The following is a 20,915-nucleotide window of genomic DNA, read 5'->3' as shown; positions in this document are numbered from 1 at the left end:
AGAAGTGACTCAAAATAATAATAATAAAAATTATTTCCAGCTCACTAAGAAGCATTTTTGTCAAATTGGTATCTAACACTCAAGGAATTATTCACATTTGTTTTCCTCTGATTTAAAATGGTTCATGTGACAGATGCTGCCATTTTAGGTGTCCCCATATTTCAATTTTCAAGCAGCACAGGGGTTTCTGTGAAGCCACTTTGGCTTTGGAGCACGTACCTTCTCCGAGTGCTTGAACTGACGCCAGTAACTATCGTACATGCGCTTGGTCGTTCTCTCTGGGTAGCAGGTCACTGTCTTTATGTAAACCTTCAGGCTGCGTTCAAGTAGCTGATTCACTTCTCCATAGTCGTAGTCATCATACCTACAAAACACAAGCAATCATTCTGCTTGACATAACTTTCTAAAAGCATTGTCTTTTGCAGCATCATGTTCTTAAGCCTGGGAACTGGAACGTTTATCATACATGACCAAAAACCATGTGGTAGGAGAGGATCTGAAAGGTTTAGTAGGATCATAGAATTGTTAAGGCAGGAAAAGACCTTTAAGATCATCAAATCCAATGGTTAACCCCAAACCACCACCATGTTCACCGTTAAACCATGTGCCCTATCCACCATTTTATGAACACTCCAGGGATAGTTGCTTTCCCACTTCTGTGGGCTGTTCGAATGCTTCACTAATCTTTCTGTGAAAAAATTTTCTCTAATATCCAAACTAAACCTCCCCTGGTGCTACTTGAAGCCATTTGTTCTCATCCTGTCACTTGTTATCTGGGAGAAGAAGCTGACCCCCACCTGGCTACAGTCTCCTCTCAGGTTGTTGTAGACAGTGATAAGGTCCCCCCTGAGCCTCCAGACTAAACACCCCCAGCTCCCTCAGCTGCTCCTACCAGACTTGTGCTCCAGACCCTTCCCCAGCTCCATGTCCCTTCTCTGGACACGCTCCAGCCCCTCAATGTCTTTCCTGCAGTGAGGGACCCAAAGCTGAACACAGGATTTAGAGTGTGATCCCACCACTGCTGAGTACAGGTCACTGCCCTGCTCCTGCTGCCACACCAGGGCTGACCCAGGCCAGGATGCCATCGGCCTTCTTGGCCACCTGGGCACATGCTGGCTCATGTTCAGCTGCTGTCGTCCAGCACTCCCAGGGCCTTTTTCACTGAGCAGCTTCCCAGCCACTCCCCCAGCCTGTAGTGCTGCCTGGGGTTGCTGTGACCCAAGTGCAGGACTTGGCACTTGGCATCACTATACTTCACACAATTGGCCTTGGCCCACTTATCCAGCCTATCCAGAGCCCTCTGTAGAGCTTTCCTAGCTCCTTCCAACAAATCAACACTCCTGCCCAACTTGTTGTCTGTGAACTTTCTTAGGGATGTTGTCCTTCCTGAATGAAGGATACAGGCTGGCTTCAGAGAAGACATTTCTGTAAAAATTTCCATCCTGACCCATTTTCTGCAAGGGAAGGAGAAATATGCCAGCAAAACCACTCTAACTTCCAGACAGAGGTACCATCTCCACTTTAAACATCCAGCATAAAATGATGCTTTACACATGGTTTATTTTTCTGTTTACATGGTTTTAACATGTATTCCTAAGCCAGGGAATTTTTGTCCATACCTGATTCCATACATACAGTGGACATAGTTAAATAAAGCTCTTCTTAGTGTAGTTGTATCAACATCTTCATGTGTTGCCATAGTGTTATACGTGAGGTTATACACCATCCGAAACTTCTCATCCAGAAGATGCCCAATATCAGAATAAAGCCTGTTTACAAGGGAAAAGCCATGATTTTCCCAAGTATAGTCCTGAGGAAGAGAAGAAAATATATAAAGGCACAAATGAAGTGAATTCCTTATGTCATCTTCTCTACAACTCAACAGCTTTTGTTGTCTGATAGTTATGACTTTATTATCTTCCAAAAGTTTGCATTTTGAATCCTTCATCCACATCACCTGCTCCATTCCCCCAGAATTGTTGGCAACGAATATCACATTGTGACACCCCAACCCTGGATATCATTAGCCTACAGGTGAAATACCCCCAGGCTTCTCCTGAAGTGCTTAGGGAATCTTCTGCTTTGCCACTCTGACCAGTATCATTCCATGTGGCACTGGCCTTTAAGTTTAAAAACTTGCTCCTCTTGGAGGTTTTGGTGCTTAGCTCCAAGCAGAGATGGAGTCTTTACTTCCAGCCAAGATGTACAATCATTGGGTAAAGTACTGAACCATCCCTGAAAAAATGGATAAAATCCAGGCTGCTTTGGTCTTAGACAAGCACCTGGATTGCAAGATAAAAGCCTGCCTGCTTATATTAGGAATGGGGAATCTTTGCAGAGCAGTGGCACAGCAGGAAGAACCATCCTGCTCCAGAGCAGGGACCAAGGGCGCTCCGCACCGCTGTCACATGGAAAGTGAGAGTGTGTCTCCCCAAATCCTTGTCAAGTGCTCTATCATCCCACCACTGATGGCATCTTTACAACTGAGGAATTCATCTCCATGTCCTTCCTGTTTCTGGCTGTTTTCCAAAGGTACTGCCAGGCCAGGGCCCTCACCTGGGCACCTTGAAGCATGTCCACTGTCCTGTCCCATGAGTAGGACAGCAGGGAAGAGCAGAACAGGGCTCTGTTGTCTCACGGAGGCATCAGTGACACATAAAACATGTCACAACATCACGTTTGGCCTCTGGCTGCCAGTACAAAAGACTTCAAGGCTTGTGAGAAATATGCCATACCCATACAGCCCTGGAAAGGTGTCCAGGACATCACAAAAGCCTCTGAGAGCCAGAAGGCCCAGAGAGGGGAAAGCACTGCTGACTTACAGCAACTGATCCTATTATCAGTGAAACCTCTGCCAGAAACAAGCTTAAAGACATTCTGCTGTGTATAGAATACCTTTTTTCTATTAATAAATTAAAAACCATAGTGACAAAGGCAGTTTTAGTTTATCAGAGTAAGGATTAGACTTATTGCAGGTGTTTGGGATGCTACTAAAATTTAAGTATCATTAATAGCAGAGAATTTGGGAGGCTCTGGGTATATACATCTAACTGCTAAGAGTAGGACACAATAAAGTTAAATTATCAAGGTGACTCCTTTGAATGTAAGCCAGAAGCTGTCCTGTTTATTTAAGAACAGAGATGTTTCAGTTCCAATTTCAGCTTCTTTGGAGCTTTTTTCCAAGGGAGCCTGCTGCTCCTAAAGTAGTTAGGCAGATTGTTTGATTTATAAGCACTGACTATGCCTTACTCTTTTTGGCAGTAATAACCTACTTCAAGCTCATATAAAGACCACAGAATAAATTATCCAGTTCAGCAGAGACTGCTGTAAAGCTAAATACATTTCCTGAGAGTGATCATGGATTCTTTATTTTACAGTCTCAGATACATCTAACCACGGAGTTTTCCTGCACCCACTGCACTGTCTTTTTAACTGAAGTTCTCTGATTTGGTTGAAGATTTCTCACTTCTAGACTGCTTATGAATGCCTTCTCTAAGACAGAACAGAACCATCTAGAATGTCCCTCCTGTTATATATAAATACGAACCTCATGATTCTGGTCATGGCAAAGGATGTCAGTATGCAAGACAATGTACATGCAAAATGTATATTCTGTTCTTCCAACAGCACTGAGAAAAATGTATTAAAATACAGCAAAAACTTCATTAATCATATTTAGGAATTTCTTTTCTTTCATAGCATTCCAAGTCCAGAGATTTGGTGCACATATGAGAACAATACTCCCCAAATCACTCTCTCAGACCTCTATGTATCCAGGTACTGAAAGCCACTGGACAGAGAGTACTTGGTAAAATAACAGGAATAAAGAGCTGCTTCAGTAGATTTTTTTCCTACAACATCTGAAGGGATGGGAAAGGAACTCCTGCTATTCTACTTTTCCCTTTTATTTCAGATATGCTTTACAATTTTCAAACATTAATACTGGTAAGGTAGAAAGCCAAGTATTGCCTTGCCAGAGATTGACAAATAGTGAAAGATTCCATCTAAGGGAGATTTATGCAAGGTTGTGAGTTATTTAATGAACCAGGACAAGAAAAGCAGCATGCAACAAACATGCCCCACCATAACAACTTTATGCTCTGTAGTGGGATATATAAACATTCTTTGAGTGAATGTGCTTTAAAGAGATGGTACCTGAGCTCTGAATGTTGGCAGATGGTCTTCTCCTCGCCTTGCAAAGTCTTTGTACCCAAACCCAGGATCTTCAACATAACGGGAGACATCTGTAGAAACTATTTCATCATCAAATGCTGGGAATAAAACAGCAAAATGCTTTGCTTTAGGCAAGAACATGAGTTAATGCTGTCTTCCAACTACCACTCTACTACAGGACTAGAGGACAATTTTAGAAATTATGGAAAGGAGAAAAGTGGTACAAAGAAAAGAAACATTCAGTTCTCATCTGCTTGTATTGGATACATTGCTTTCATTGAGAACATTAAATGTCAGACATCTAATGTACTTCTACAATAAGAGAAGAGATGGGCTATACTTCTGTCTGGAGGTTTCCTTTTCTCTCTGTTGACTTCTGAGCTAATTATCTTAAGTCAGGAAGATGAACATCATTAGCAAAGTCACTGTGTTAGCATAAGAAACAAAATAATGGATCCTTGACAGCAGGACTGTTGATGATGTACTGATGATGTACTGATGATCCTTTCTGTCAGGAATCACACCAGCTCTCTCCTGTAAGCTGGAGTATGAGCACCAGAAAGCAACACAACACTCCACTGGTAAATATCAGCTGAAATTTATATGAAAGCAAAGAGCTCTGCAGTACATCAGGGTGAAATTCTGCCAGAAGCTGTAGTAACTAAGCATCTTCAAAGAGCTCCAAAACATATCGCTGAGCACACGCAGGTTCTCTATCAGGAGTCAATCTTTCCCTCCCGAATAAACAGGTGGCTTGATTGTGTAACTACCTCTGCAGAAGTTGACTACTGCATAGCTGACTGCATTTGACCCTGATGTTAAAATCTTGGCTTGCTTCCACATGCATTGGTAGAGCAGTTGCCATATGTCCACTGTTAGCACCTTGAAAAGTCAGTTATCTAAGAATTGCAGAAGTGCTTTATCTCCTCTTTGCCTCATTAAACAATCAAAACATAACTGTGTAGGAAGAAGCTTGGACAACATCTGCTACAGTAAATTCTCAGTGAAGAATAAAAAGCCTGTACACATACACGCCTCTGCCCCGATAAGGACTGGATTTCATGAAAGGGTAAAGGCCCAACACACACAGACCCCTCAACTGAAACCAGCAAATGGTAAACAGGGAAGAAAGTCAACAAGACTATCAGCAACCCTACTCAGAAATCCCTCCTGTCTTGGATGACCCCTTTTCCTTAAACACCTGAAGTTGCACAGACTCATGGAAGTCCTGATTTGATAATGAAATTGCAATGAGTGCTGATTTAACTGCACTGCTGATACTGCCTGACCAAAGGAAACTGCAGCAGGAATTTACAATGTCCATTTCAATAAATGCAGCTTGATGTGTGTTGCTGGATGTATCTTCCTTGCACAAGCCCATTGATTCTTTCAAACATGTTTGGTCTGAAGCTGTGGAGACCTAAATTCACTAAGAACAGTGCAGTAAAATGTGAAACATTTTAGTGGTCACTTTTTAAAAAGACACAAGCAATCATCTTCAAGTAGCTTCTGCTGTGAAGAAATATCTAGAGATTCTGATTGTCTTAATAATATCCTTTTTTCTAACACTTCCTTTGGGAAAAAAACACTGTTCTGTCTGTACGAAGTAGGCTTCATTCAGTAGTTTGTTAGAGATGAAGGCCTCCAGAGCATATGAAGAATATGGGAAAAAAAGATTTCAGCTCAAAATTTGGAAAATCATTTAAGAATAAAAAAATGTCAATCTCTATCACAAGACAGGCAGTGGAACAGCACAGTAGTATGATCACTCAGAACAGCAAGTTGGAAATGTCCTTTCCAGGTGGGCAGCAAATGGTAAAGTAATTGAGTCTCATCATCTAATCTTTAAACTAAATGTCATATCTGAAAGCTACTTATGAGTGTCATTGAAGTTCTAAGCACCACAGAACCTACACCTGTGAAATGTTACTGAATATTTATTACTGACTTATTAATTATAATTAATAAATTAATTATTTTGATTATACAGAACATATAAAGAAAGAAAAATGTACACCCTACTTTTTAAGGAAGCCTACAGGCCTTTTTTTCCCTTAATATACAAAAGTTAAATTTCAAGTAGTAAAAAGGATATTTGTCAATCAAGAAATCCTAAGGTGATAAACCAAAAGTAAGACTGCCCTTACTACACACCTCCTACATGAAGAGAGAGAGAGAGAATAAAGAAATGGACCGAAAAATTTCAGTAACTGAACCAGCCTCAAGATTTTATTTCTTAAAAAGCACAAACAAAATTGAACTGGAAAAGCACAAATACCTCCACTAATTACTAGTAGACTCTCCTTCTTCTCCTTCTCAAAGCGAGTTGCCATTTCTTCCTGAGAGGCCTCTTCATCCTCTTTATCTTCTTGTAGTCTCTTCATCCTTTCCATCAGGGCCTCCAGCTCACTTAAAGAATCTGCAATCTGCAAAAACACCATGACATTCTGCAAAATTAGAAGGTAGACAGCGTGTGTCATCTTCAGATTTCATGCTTGACAGTAAACGTTCTCAAAACCAGACAGCAGCAGCAAACACAAAAACTCAAGCCAGAATGCATTTTGCCACATACATCACAGACAAACAGCTTTCACACAGCAGGCAGACAGGAGCTGGGAAGTGCTAATGTGGCCTGCTGCAGTAATTTATTGCAGTAGGATTAACAGTGAAGAGGTGGTGTTTGAGTGTGGAAACCACAGCCACTCATATTCCACCACATAGCTCAGGAAAATCCATCTGTGTGCCCTACGTCTCCCTTAAACAACTTTTCATACTAAGAGAACTATATTCAGTCCATTGGTAAAGGAAAATATGCTTCTGAAGAGATGCAGTGCAACACTGCCTTACAGGAACACAACCTGAGAGGGCAAATCAGTACTTTTATTTCATTATGTGAAACTATGTTGACCCTTTTTCCTACTTTTGTGAGGAAAACAGACCCCTTTTTACTAGAAATACGTCAAAGTTGGGGTGCACTGTACCTATTAGTCAGGTTTTTCATAAGATAAATAATTTGGTTTTTCTTTTCCACCTTTTTGAGTCTGTTCTTTTGCCCATAGTTACAATTGTTTCTAGCAGACTCCTCACTCCTTAGCAATAAGCACAGTCAGCAGCAACGCTCTGCCCACTACAAATAGGGAATAAGGGACCTCCATGGCATGAGCTGGCATGTTTTACAGCCCAGAAATTTAAGACACAGTGATTGAACTCAGTGATGACATGCTTACATTCTACTGGTAATTGTAAAAATTGTATCTAGCAACTCTGCTCATAATCCTGATTTTCTATCAAAGGCAATGAGGCTAATTCATCTGTCAGCATTAGTTCAAGGGCATGTCTTCAAAAGCATTCTAAAGCACCTTTCAGGAAAAAATGTCCAGTTAATTAACTAGTAATCAAATTAATCAAGTTAATTAACTTAGTAATCAAAGTTCTCTGTTGATTCAAGACTGGAACACCAGCAGGAAGAATTAAGTAATTTTATTTCAGACATTTCCTCCCATCTACATGGAAGTGTTTCAAACTGCTTTGTGATTGTAGGCCTTGAAGTAAAAATAATAATTATTATTTTATTACTATTACTACCACTACTACTACTTCTATTTTTTTTCTGTTTTTCTTTTCTCTCCCCATGTTAGGAACATGGATGGAACAATGCTCCAGTCAATGCCACACTGTTTAAAGAAACTGGGACTTTGAGTTTTCTGCTGAAAGCAAAGTTTTAGTCTTGTCCAATGCGTGGTGAGATTAACTATCAAAATCACACTGCTCTGACTACCATCCACTGTTACAGTGTGATTTTCAACAGATTACACTGGAAATTGCCAGAGTGTATGTAAGAATTACCGGACTCAAGCATTCCTGTAAAGTAGACAAAAACATTCAAACTAAAATTTAAACAGGAAAGAATGGAAGTAAGTTTTCTAATGCAAAACAGAAGCAAGCAAAAGAATTTTCTTGCAACACTAACCCCAAAGTTGCTACTTGTGAGGGATGCATTTTCTATGTTGTTGTCATTGGCAAGATCACAGACACAGAAGTTGTTGACTGCTATAAGTCTGACTCCATTAGAGGTATCCGGATCTCTCTCTGGATTAATGCCACTACCAAATACAAAACTTGCCAAGGCATGATAATGGGCCAACAGGACAACAGCATGCACCAGTTCAGGAAGAGACCAATTATTTTCTCCAGTCTTGACAAGTTTCTGAAATGAGAATAAAAAAAATGTAAATATTAAATTTCTTTTGGCCCCCAGATTTTCTATAAAACACTACACATTTCAAAAAGGGATCAATTCTTTCTTCCAATAATACTATATTGCCCTTGCATACAAACTCTCACTGGATTAAAAAAAGAGACACCTAACATATTACTTCTATTCTTTTGGGTTATTTTAGCCAATGCTATTCCTAAAAAGAAAATCTTACTGGCTTTGTCACACAGCAGAATCAGCTTGTTCGGTGCACTAGTACTTCCCTGAACTTTTTAACTCAGGGTAATGAAGCCTACCTAGGCAGAGTTCTGCCTGTAGATCCTAGCCTACCTTGCACAGTTCTAGGCAACTCCTTTTACCAGGCATTTACTGGTATTTACAGGGCATGACTGAAGAGGTACCTGGATGTGCTCCTTCGTGATCAGCCAGGGCCGGTGTGCAAGAAGTTTGTTTATTTCGTTCAGGTTTTTCAGTCGTTGGGGAATGTATTCTAAACCATTCAACCACTCTGCAATCCCGCCAGTCTTCAGAAACTCATCAACGTGCATATTTATTAGGTAGGAGCACTGATGTCTGGCAGCAGCCTGGAATAATTAAACACAGAGTGAACAGGGCAGCACATTAATGTGTGATCTGGTTTTGCTGCAGGTGGGAGACAGGTTAGTAACACAAAACAAAAGTACAATGTCATTCCAAAAGGCTTTGTGCAAATGCATTGCAATGCACTTCTATACAGTATGGAGGATTCTCCAACAAAAATATATTTGATTACTCTGGATTGTAAAATATAATTTCATTTGGAAGTGATCACTAGACAAGAACCCTCTGCTCACAGAGCTGACTTAAAACTTGTTGCTCAGAGCCTTGTCCAGACAAGATCTTCACCCTTGGAGATCACAGAACCTTTCTTGGTTCCTGCTGCAATGTCTCAACATACTCAGAGAGAGAATTGTTTTCCTAGTGTCCACCTGGAATTTCTTGTGACTTGAGTCCACTGCATCTCATCCTACTGCTGCACAGTGATGTGGACATGAGAGAGGAGCATCACTGTGGGAAACAGGGCATGATTTAGGTTGCCAATTCTCCCCTCTCACTGAAAAACTTCTGGCTAGGCATGTTTTATTGTGATAAAAATCTACAGCAAAAATTTAGCCTCTGTCAAAATACCACCCTAATTTCTCCTTTCTAAATCCTTCCTTTTTTTTTTCTTTTTTAAATAGAGAAGTCAGAGTTGCAGAGCAGAGACACAGCCTGTTGGTACACACCATGATAGCAATGTAGTGCCTGTAGGGCAGAGGAAGGGGCCCATCCATGCGCAGCATATAGAACTGGCTGCGGAGGAAAGACTCCAGGTACTGAGTATGGATACTCATGACCTGTGTGATGTTGTCCAGGCGACCAGACGTAGAATATTCTTCCACAAGAAGATTAGTACGTTCATCCAAACCGTTTGCTTGCATAACCTTAAAAATAAGATGGAGAAATGTTAACAGAGGGAGAGATTTTCTCTTGCTTTAGTCCTGGGGAGAAACACATTGTGGTATGAAAGGTTTATCTTTGTCCAGACTTAAAGACAATGATGGAGTTCTGGATGTGTATATGCAAACATGCATGCCTGCATGAATGCAAATACACACACAGATCTTACTTGTATACTGAGAACTGAAGAGTACTTTACACTGAACCTCTGTTATTTTTGATACATTTCTAAAAAACCCAAAGCCATTTTTCTATACATCTTCTTGAAACAGAGGAAGTCGCAGGTGCTGAAATCAAACCTGTACAGAGACCTGAAAGTAAGTAAGAGCTAAATGGAAAGTAAATTCTTTATGGAAGACAACCTGTACAGACACACACCACCTGAGTTCTCAGCCCTAAAATCAATTTCAAAATTAATGGAGAGGAACTGGATTATGTAACCAAATTATAGAAACAGCCTGGCAATCTACTCCTTCTGTGCTTGTATAATTGAAGAGGAGATCAAATGCTAATTTGTCCATAACATTCAGGTATTATTTAGAATAGAAATTTAATGCTTTCTTTAAACAAAAGCTGTTCTTTAATTATTCCAACCAATCCAAACCTTGGGCACAAGATTAAATCAAACAGCAGAACAGCAAGTAGCTCTTGCATTGCAAGCCCTGACACAGTAAGAGTGCTATTACTCAGTGTTTATCACCAGGAACAGCCATTCTCAACATGTTCACCACTGAAGTTACAAGCACAAGACTAGAAAACCCAGTATTTATTCTGACACTGTGCACTAACAAACCAGCCAGCTTACTATTGCAAACACCATGAAATGAGAACATATTTTAGTTGTTTTATTGCACATGAAGGTAGAAAGTGCCTAAAACCAAGAGCACAATACTTTTGCTGAAATATTCTATTTAAAATATGTTTTCTTATTTATGATGGGCTGATGAGTGGACCATGTCTCAAATATTTTTCTATCAGATCTTATACAGAAGTCACATGCAATGAAACAAAACAACACATTACATCTTCATTTCACACCACTGTACTACCCTGGTTTAATTTGTGGGCCCAGAAAGAAAGGGGAGAAGCAGCTACACAGTTAGGCAGCTCCATCCTTTTTACCTGTGTATCTTCACTATGGCAGCTTTTCTGTGTTTTATACCCAAACCAATGCCTTCTCAGTGGTCCTTAATAATGTTTTTACCATCGGAATTTTATTCACACATTAGAGACCATTTTATCTCCCTGTATACACCTCACTCCACTCCTAGGAGTCCCCCTTATTCTTCAGCAAGTGTATCTCCCATGTATTTAAGAGATTCTTGTCTCATTTAGTGGTTTCTTGGGGAAATCATATTTTTGTGTCTTTGGTAAGGTTTCTAATCTTCTCCAGCTTGTCAGGAATTTTCCTTGTAACAGTGCAAGTTATAGAAAGACATTCTGCTGACAGAATCAAAATATAATCCTGTAGGACTGTGCTGTTGCTATGTTAGGCATAGCAATATGCCATATGATTATTTCTAAGCTTTATCTTCATCTCTATTACTATCCTCTTCATACTGTGCATGTACTTCCTCCTGATTTATTTCCATCCACAGACATTTTTTAAAAATTCTGCTTTCAAAGCCTTGTGGCATGTTAATAGGAACCTTTACAAGTATGCCATTATTCTCTGCCCATATTCTTTCCATTGCAACAATAAAGCAGCTTTTTCCACCAGTGGTGTTATTATCACTTCAGTGTGTTACTATTCTGTCACTAAACCCTCTCTATTCACTGCACTATTTCATGACAAGGAATGAGGGAGAAAGGCAATCATTTGTTTAACAAACCACAGTCAGCATTTGTCATGGTAGAAATCTCCAGTCTGAAATCCACTCCTACCTTTCAACCATAAATTCTCTCAAGAGCCACAGCTACAGTCTAAGGAGTGAAGTCGTATTTGCAGGTTCTCTCAAACTGAAGGTCAGGCACTGCTCTGAGAGCTACATAATCACACTGCTGCAATACTGGACAGGCCTCCCTTCAGGTCTGGCATTATAAATAATGTGTTCACACCCACCTGAAAAGAGCAGAGCTGTCACTCATGGCTGTCTCCGGGAATGCAGGTGACAGAAAAGAAGTCAAACAGTACCACTTGTGTGAAAAGACGGGATGGGTCTTACCCACTGGAATCTGCTCCAGAGAAACCATTGCTTTTGCTTTCAAGGGAGGTCATCCAGATACCATGGAACAAGCAGGATCATAGAACCATCCTTCAGTGTCATTATTTTCAAAACTATCACCCAGCCCAGCTAACTGCAGACTTACTTCATTCTCTGGTATAAAGGCACTTGGTCCTCTTGTCAATGGTGGGGAGACCTGTACTCTCTTTTCCTGCAAAACAGTCACATAGTTCAGTCACTCTCAGGAATTACATATTCACCTCACAAAATGAGATCTTCAAGGTCTGGATTCTATCCTCTTCTCAAATCCCCCTGAGTGTTCACTGAGGATGTATGGCACCACACCACATTAGATCAGCTTTGCATCCCCTGTACTTTGCATAAAGGAATGGCATTCATTTTGGCAAGGAACAGCACCAATTTTGGGCAGGGTTAAGGCAGAAACAAACCCCAAAAATCTAATCCCAGTTGGTTTACAGACCAGTTTGAAGATGCACAGACAATAGCAACAAAACATGTGGCGTGATCCTAAAATTAGCCATTTTACTGGATTGAATGGAAGTTTGAAAACAGAGGGGGGGGGGGAAAAACCACACTCAGGAAATTACAAGCAAGATGCTGTTTTTTTTCAACATCAGCATCTGATGAGATCTCTAGTGTTGTGAAGAGCTAAGAACATTTGTGCCAAATATTGGCATGAAAAGCAAACCAGCAAGACCCAGTTCCATGCATTTTCAAGAAACCTGATGAAAAGGCCACCTGGCTCACTGCCGAGCCTGGAGCACACTGCAGGCAGCAAGAGCCTTGGTGTGCAAACCCCAGCTACAAGGCAGGAGGATATATTTAGTACAGAACAAGTAGTGATAGTGTAACAAGAGGGAGAGGACCTTTTTGATTTATTAGGGATAAGAAACTGGACTAAGATAAACTGTGCTGCCAACCAGAGGAGTGAAGGGGACCTGGGGAGGCTGCCCGCTCCTCTGACTCATCAAGGGCAGGACCAACACTCTTCACATGATTCCTGAACAGTGTTGGTCCAATTCTCCTGGAGGTTGCGTCCTCTTCACGGGTCATTTATTTCAGTGACTAACTCCTCAAACTGTTAAGGTTTTCCTAATGCCTAATCTGAATTTCCCTTGCAATAATTTAAAGCAGTTGCTTCTTGTCTTTTCCTCTTTTCCTCTTTATGGCTATTTTCCACCTATCTGGTTGGCTGCACACTACTCTCAAGTCCCTAATTGCAACCGCAGTGTTGGTGACTCTTAATATGTTATCCATAAACAGCAGTATTGGATTTGCATACTAAGTATTTCATGCCCTTAACATAAAAGTCTGAAGTTTTCCATAACAAATGACTCCTAAATACCTCTACCAGGGGGGCTTTAAGCTTAACTACCGTGTGCACAAACAGCAGTGCCAGTCCCATAATGAATGTGCCACTGATTTCCACCCAGGAAAATGAAGCCACTGGAGCTGTGTAACTATTGTCCTGATCCTTAAAAACATCCTGTCCTTTCTAAATTAGATTAAGGAATAACATGCAAAAATCAGCAATGATTATTCAGGAAAGACGTTCCAAAGCAAACTCTCACAGGACAATTGAATTTGTGACTTTGGAACAATTAGCTGCTAAAAGATGCAGAAATAAGCTGGATCAACCGCATGAAGCCCAGAAGCCAGGAGACAACTTCCTGCTTCTGCTGCCTACTGTAACAGCCCCAAAAATCCTGTAAAATACTTCTCATGTACAAAAAGTACTCAATCCAAAGTATGAAGAAACGGGTGAAGAGAGTCCTGGTATCCTCACACAGTTACACAAGGCACCGGAACACTTCTTCTACCCTCTAATACACAGTCTTGCCAGTAGTCAGACATTTCCACCAACATTAAAAAAAAATGTTTTCCAAGACTGGATACAAGCTTGGATTTTACTTGGTTTATGAAGGTTATCTGGAAATTAATGTTTAAAACCTTTATTTCACACTACATAATCTGGAGGAAGCAGCTTGTGTGAATGACACAACTTGGATACCTGTACACTGTCAGCTTTTGCTGGAGCATACCAGAGCTGAACCTTCTCCATCCTGCTCTCTGATCTGTACCTTCTTCAGGCTCTGAAAAGCTGGTCCTTAAGGCCAGACCATGGCAAAAAAATCCCTTTGTTGCTTCTGGCAGGATCTGGGCTCCATTCCTCTGTTTTCCCATTCAGTGTGACTGCTATTGCTCCTTTGTGCCTGCAGATAAGCTACTGCTGAGGAAAGGAGGAAATGGTACTTGGGTGGATGAATACAGGCAAGTATCAACAGTTAATTTCTGGGAATGATGACAGAAAGTCCAGGAGATAGTAAGACATGAAAAATGTGTGCAAATCTACTGCAAAAAGAAAAAAATACAACTCCTTTTGGGTGCTGGCAACTCTTAAAAAAAAAAAAGCCTGGAAAAAAAAAAAAAAAGACAAACAACTGAAACAAGAACAGAGCCCCAAAAGCCTGAACATGATCATTCAAGTTGACGAGTCTTATCAGTAGACACTTACAGGAGCTGGGGTTTTTTTATATTAGAACTGGATATTCTTCCCTTCCACCAACAAGAAAGATTATTTCGCCTTCTTGCCAAAGCTTTTATTTTATTAAAACTGGCTCAAACAAGCTTGTGAGGAGAAAAGGAGCAAACATCATCTGGTTGCCCAAGTTCTCGGGATGCTATAAATAAAAACATGTGAAGTTTACAAGCATTGAGAAAGATAATGTTGGCTTTGTTGAGCTTAGATAAGAACCACTCCTTCTGGGCATGCTTTATCTAGAACAATGATTTAAGGTCTACCCGAGAACCAAACATAAAAAACAGTACATGGGAATTAGAGAGCAACAGTGCAGATTTATGGCCCTTTATGGTGAAAATTCTTGCAAAGCTTCTTGTTTTCCAAGAAAGCCATTTTGTTTTCCTGTCCAAGTAGTCTTTGCAGATTACACTAACTATCACTACGTCAGCCAGGGTCCCAAATATCTTATTTGAAATTGAATTCTTTTGCTAAGAGGCTGAAAGAAGAAAGAGGTTGCTCAGCAACTAAAATGCTGCACGCACATCTACCAGTCATTCTCTGCTTCATGATCCTCCAGAAACAAAATTACTTGAGTAAGAACAATTTCCATTTACATTAAGACTAGTACCTTTTTGAGGGCTGTTTCCTCAGAAGGAATGAGACGATGAAGGGCCTCAAAGCAGAAAAAGGTGTGCCTGAGCATGTTCCTGAGAGAGGAGCTGCTGCAAGCCAGTGCCTCAGAGCAGGCTGAGCAGCAGTGTCACTGTCACACTGTGGTGTCAGGCAGCAGAACAAGACCCCTGCAGAGCATGGGAGAGCTAACGCAGGAATCCATGAAAAATCTTACGTAAGCTCTACCTGTGACTTCTTCCTGTCCTTAAACTGCACTTGCAATGGAATCTGAATGCTGACAAAGTAGGGGCATTTCCCCTTTGCCCAGCTATAAACTGTAAGAAATATATTTGTCCTTGGGCGAGCTCTGCACAAACCCACAGACACAAATCTGCAACTTGCCAGCTCATGGGTTTATTTTCAGTTGTGGCAGTGACTGCACACCCTTCCCTACAGAGCCAAGACAGGCACTGGAATGAGGCACCTGCATCCCAAATAGCTGCCAAGTGGCAGAGCAAGGAATGCCAGAGCCACTGGGGTTGGTGATGTGGCCATGAAGGCCAAGGGGGAGCAAGCACGAGCCCAGCTGGCACTGGGATAGCACAGCGGCTTTCCTCCCGAAGCCCAAAGCAAAAGAAATAACCTTTCTTCCTCTTCACCACCACATGAATCACCGTGTCCTCAGGCTTCAAAGAAATGGCTATTTTTAGCAAGCTGTAAAATGAGGCTGTTTTGCTTGAGAATGGAAGTGCTAGCTGGTGGAGCTGATCAAACAGCTGCTTCAGGAAGCATTTCTGAATACCTACGTCTTCAAAAACACGGGCAAGAAGCGAGTGCTTGCACTGCTACGGGTGCAGGGAGGCTCCTTACACACATGGCACATAAAATCTAATCCATCCTGCACTTGACACCAAGGTGGTCATGCTTCAGTGGGACTGGGGGAGGGGGATCACAGGGAAGAAACATTTAAGAGGGAATTTTGTGAGCCACAACAGCACTGCCACTTGTGTCCCTGCAAGCTCCCAGAGCAGTCCAAGTGTCTGGGAAACACTCATGAAGGGGATCAGAACCTCCACTCTCACAACACCTGCCACCACTGCCAAGACATCAGGATAATAAGCAACACCAGATCAAATATAAATTCTAAGGCATCCCAAAATTAGCTTCTCCTGAGGAACAAACTATTTTTCCTACACAAGCAGAAATGGTTTTTGGGGGGAAGGTAATGAGTAACTAATTATTTATTAAACCTTTTCTTATATTATAATCTCCAAGCCATTTTGCTACCATCTAGCATTTGTAAGGATCTTTGTTATTAAATGCATCGGTCTATCTCTCTAAAATACTCATTACCATCTGCAGCAATAATCTGAGTCAAGTGTGTCATTGGGTGGGAGTGGAGAACTGGGTTTAGGATTCCCTATCTGGGGTTGAATCTTACAAAATTAACAGGTTTTTCCCCCCAGTCTCAGCTTTACCTTACAGTTCTTCAAACTCAAAATACACCAGTTCAATCTCACAGACTTAATGTCATGGAGCCCACATTTGGTTTTGGAGCCCACAGACACAAATGCCTTGAATTTTAGTTCACACTACAAGAAGCATTATTTGCTGCTGCTGGTTAAAACCCTACCTATAAACTGCATTCTCCTACTCCCACTGTTGTTACTTCACACATTTTCATTTTTTGTTCTTGGATCCTGGAAGAGGGCCTATCTTGACTGGCTCTAATTACAGTCAAATGTTCTGATTCTCAGTAAATTGTAACACAATTTTAGTCATACAGTCATACTGGACCATCTGCTTATTCCATCCTCACTGAAAACAGAAGAAAGCATTAAAAAAAAGTTATCTGAATACTGGTTGTGCCTTAGCATCTACTTTTATTCAAACTCTTCCCTAGGATGCAGGAGGGATTTGCTTTATTTCTGTGCATGCCAAGTTGCCTTTTGATTTAGCCACCCAACCTTGGCAGAGCAAGAGCAGTTTAGAAATGTGGCAGAAGTTTAGGATGCATCCAATTCATTTTAGGTGGTAACTTTATTATTTGTTGTAAATTTGCAGAGGATTAATGTAATAGTTAAAATTAAACACAGTCTTGCTGACTAAAACGAAAAGCTCAATAGTCACAGTTTACCTGTCTTCACATGACAGTTCTCCTGGGAGACTCTGATTGACAAGAACAAAGAAGTATATTCAGCAAAGCTGTGAAATTTTGACATTTATTGACAACAATTTATTGATGTATCATTCTTTAAAGAAAAAAAAATCTGTTCATGGCATCTAATGTAATAAAACTGGGAGCTGTATAGCTTCAGAACATATCTACAATTCATCTCAGATGAAGTTTCCATTGCAACTTCAAAAATTTAGATACACATTTGAAGGGTAAACCTTGGTGTCCTGTTATCCAAAACAATTTCTGTAGAAAAAGAAAAGCCAAAAGACAAAAATGTGAAGAGTAATGATTTGAATGACACATAACACTTTATTTGCTGACAGTGCAGCACTCCTCCTTACAGCTGACCCGTTCCTATAACTAAACCCAGGATATAACTCCAAAAGTAATAAAAGAAATGTTCAGAACAAACAATGTCAAAATGTTGAGAGTTCACAAAGCAAAAGTCCTAGCCTACAGTCATTTGTTAGGGGTATTTCAAGTGATTTTGCAACAGTTTCTTCCTCTTAACAGACTGTCCAACTCCAAAAATGCAAACTAAGCCATAAAGATGAAAATTAGCAGAGGAAGTCAAACAGCAGGAAATCTTTTTTTAAATGGAACAGCATTTCAAAATACTTAAACTAGTAACTTTTAACATTAAGAATTTGGCATCTTTGTGCCTCACAGCTGATGAAGTGGTGCAAAGAGCTGGGAAAAGAGCCAATGTAGTACAATTGATGGAGAGCTTTTGCTCTGGTAACAGGTTACAGCCCTTTTGGATTTCACACAATAAAAGGAAGCCTATCCCAAGTTCCCGTCCCTCCACCAGCTATTAAGAACACAATCCACACTAATTAGAAACCAAAGGTCAGCAATTTCTACCCAGCCCAAGATGGATGGTCAGGCAGGAGAAGTCCCTCAATGGTTCCTTGCTCTTTGAAAGATATCGGTACCCTCAGCCCACGGGAGAAAAACTCAGCAGTGAACATAAAGTTACTGGCAGAAAAGCCTATCACCTTTGCCATAAAGCAAAATTCCTACATCTGCATCCTTACTGCTCCTACTGCTGTGCCTCTCTCCTTGTCCTGAAGATCATTCCTATGAACCAAAACCAGCCTTCAGCTGCAACTGGGAGCAGACAGACAGGGACCAAAGTCACATGTCAGAGCAACAAGTATGCTGAAAAACACTTCTTTATTTAAGAAACCTGAACTGTACTTCACTATTTTTTTTTTTTTGGTCAGAATAGATCTAAATATATGAAGTTAAAGACACACCTGTAACTTAATATTGACTGAAGTTCAGAGTACATCTAGCTGTCTAACTAAGCCTGAGGCTCTTAAATAGAAAAATGGAAAGACCTTCACAACAAAATTCGCTCAACTAATGGTGCCAAGTCAAACCTAAACATTGATTATTAACCCCTGAAAAGAATGAGAGACAAACAGCAACTTTTTCTACTTCCTTGTTCCTTGAGAATCACTTCCATTTAATATATGCCAAACCTCAAAGTCTGACTTTACTCATGCCCCAGTTGCTCCCAGATACCAAGGATGAAACTCAACTGACCAAACACAGGCACCCAAATCAGAGTTTGCCAGCTGCCTGCTGGTTAAAATGAAAAAAGGAAGCTGATGTCTAACTCAGGATGACAATATGGAAAAGCCTGAATTTTCACTATAGACTAACAGACTTCATGGCTAACCAGGTATTGGTCTGAAAACCAGCAAAACCTCTATCACCAGCAGACAACAAATGGCCTTCTGGTCTACTTCAGCCTCCAAAAAACTGCTCAAAAAACCAAACAAAAAAAACCAAAACCAAAGTTATGGGGAGAACAGAAAAAAGGAGAAACAACGCTTCTTTCATCCGTCCATGGAGAACTTCACCTCCTTCCCTCCCTGCACGCCCAGCAGTAACACTGGAGTTTGTGTGCTCCTCGAGAACTGCCCTCAGGACAGAAGATCTTGTGAGTGAATGTCTAGATGACTCAATACTCTACAAGCACAGCAGAAAAGCATTTTCTGTGTTTCAACAGCACCAGATATTAAGAGCAAAAGTTAGAAAACTTCAGTGGTTTTAGCTGGGACTTGTTTCATCTGTACCTTGGCTCCTTTCCACCTTCAGGTTTAGTCCACATCTGACATACTGAGACAGACCAGCATTATCTAGTTTGGAGAACATAGCCTTTAGCCATTAAGTTGGCAAAACTGCACTGAGTTAATCTGCCTCCTCATCAGCCAGGACAGGAGCGCTGCGTGTTAAGAAAGGCTCTCTGAAGCAGCACAGCATATCCTTTAATCCCTGCCTCCATGCAGAGGGCTGCCTTGTCCTGCCTGAGCACAGCCCATCGAACCAAGGCTGGTTTTGCTCTGCCAGAAGGGTCCCATGTGCTCAGGAGGCTGCAGGCTCAGCGTGGGCAAGGACAGTGACTGGAGCCACACATGTGGCCTCCATCCTCTTACGGAGAGACAGGATCGACCTGCCATTGGATCCGTGCAGCAGAACACTGCCAACAGGTACAACAAACATGGGCTACAAAGTGCAGACAGAACAGCAGCTGCTTTGACAAGCCTGAATTAATACCTAAATTAATGACTGAGAGCACAGCCTCTTTACAATACAGTAATTGAATGGTTAAATATTTCAATTCATAAACACACACACATTTGATTTATTGGGCATACTGCCAATTGGAGATTAAAAAACAAAAAGAGAGAAAGACCCCTGGGGTATGCAAATCCATCATGTATCTTTGGCAGAACTGTCTCCCAAGAATGCTCTACCGAATTTTTAATAGAAGTATTGTCTAAAAAGACATGCCTTGTAAGCAAGCAAAATAGAATGGTATTCATCCATACTGTAAATGCATAATGGCATCCTCCTACTGTTAAGAAAGTGGCCCAGGGTTTGATGGTTTTTTGTTGTTTGGTTTTAGTTTTTTCCAAGTATTTCAGAGATACTAAATTATTGAAACATTAAATTAATGTAAGGGCAGTACACTACACAACACTCTGACTATTTTTAAAAGAAAGTCTTGAAAGGACTCCACTGCAATTCATGCTAGAAAAACTTCAAATGCTACAGTGTTTCAGCAGAGACATCATCACCGTGGGTTTATAGAAACGAAGATGCATTTAACAGCATGTTACTATAAAAACAGACTGGGTGAATTTTTAACTAGGGACCGTCATCAAGGCTGCATTCTCTCATCTCTCCTCTTTGTTACTGGTGTTGCATTCATTATGACAAGAGCAGAGAGAGAGAGATTTTATGCACAGTGTGCCCTAAAACATCAGGATTTGTATTTTTACCAACGTGAGACTCTTGAGGTTATGCCTACACTGCAGTTGCTAGCACAACTGCTGCTCTTCTACAAGTCAGCTTTAAAGAAGTTCTTCGATTCACTGGTTTTGAAGAAGTCCGTGGTTAACAGTTCCTAAGTCAGGCAGGCACATGAAGCTCTGCTGCACAAGAGGCTTGAGAAACCAGACAAATGTTGAGTCAGCCACTGCTGAGTTTCCAGTTAAAAGGATGAAGCTTGACAGCTCAGAGTGAACATAAAGA

At 40.9% G+C, this 20,915-nt stretch overlaps 1 protein-coding gene across 2 annotated transcripts in view; it reads right to left on the bottom strand.

Moving 5' to 3' along the window:
• SESN3 (sestrin 3) overlaps positions 1–20,915 on the bottom strand; it is a 44,792-nt gene that overhangs the window by 9,176 nt on the left and 14,701 nt on the right. The window contains exons 2-9 of one of the 2 annotated variants that reach the window (XM_064409472.1): positions 12,179–12,244; positions 9,655–9,852; positions 8,791–8,973; positions 8,144–8,380; positions 6,452–6,599; positions 4,156–4,271; positions 1,620–1,810; positions 220–364 (exon numbers count right to left, since the gene is read on the bottom strand). In XM_064409472.1, coding sequence (XP_064265542.1) covers positions 220–364; positions 1,620–1,810; positions 4,156–4,271; positions 6,452–6,599; positions 8,144–8,380; positions 8,791–8,973; positions 9,655–9,852; positions 12,179–12,244 — 1,284 coding nt within the window. The remainder of the gene's footprint in view (positions 1–219; positions 365–1,619; positions 1,811–4,155; positions 4,272–6,451; positions 6,600–8,143; positions 8,381–8,790; positions 8,974–9,654; positions 9,853–12,178; positions 12,245–20,915) is intronic. The other variant, XM_064409473.1, reaches the window with a different exon arrangement.

This window comes from Passer domesticus, chromosome 2 (assembly GCF_036417665.1).
Source record: "Passer domesticus isolate bPasDom1 chromosome 2, bPasDom1.hap1, whole genome shotgun sequence".
Lineage (NCBI taxonomy): Eukaryota > Metazoa > Chordata > Aves > Passeriformes > Passeridae > Passer > Passer domesticus.
The sequence above is the reverse complement of the archived record's forward strand: the minus strand, read 5'-3'. Positions and strand labels throughout refer to the sequence as shown.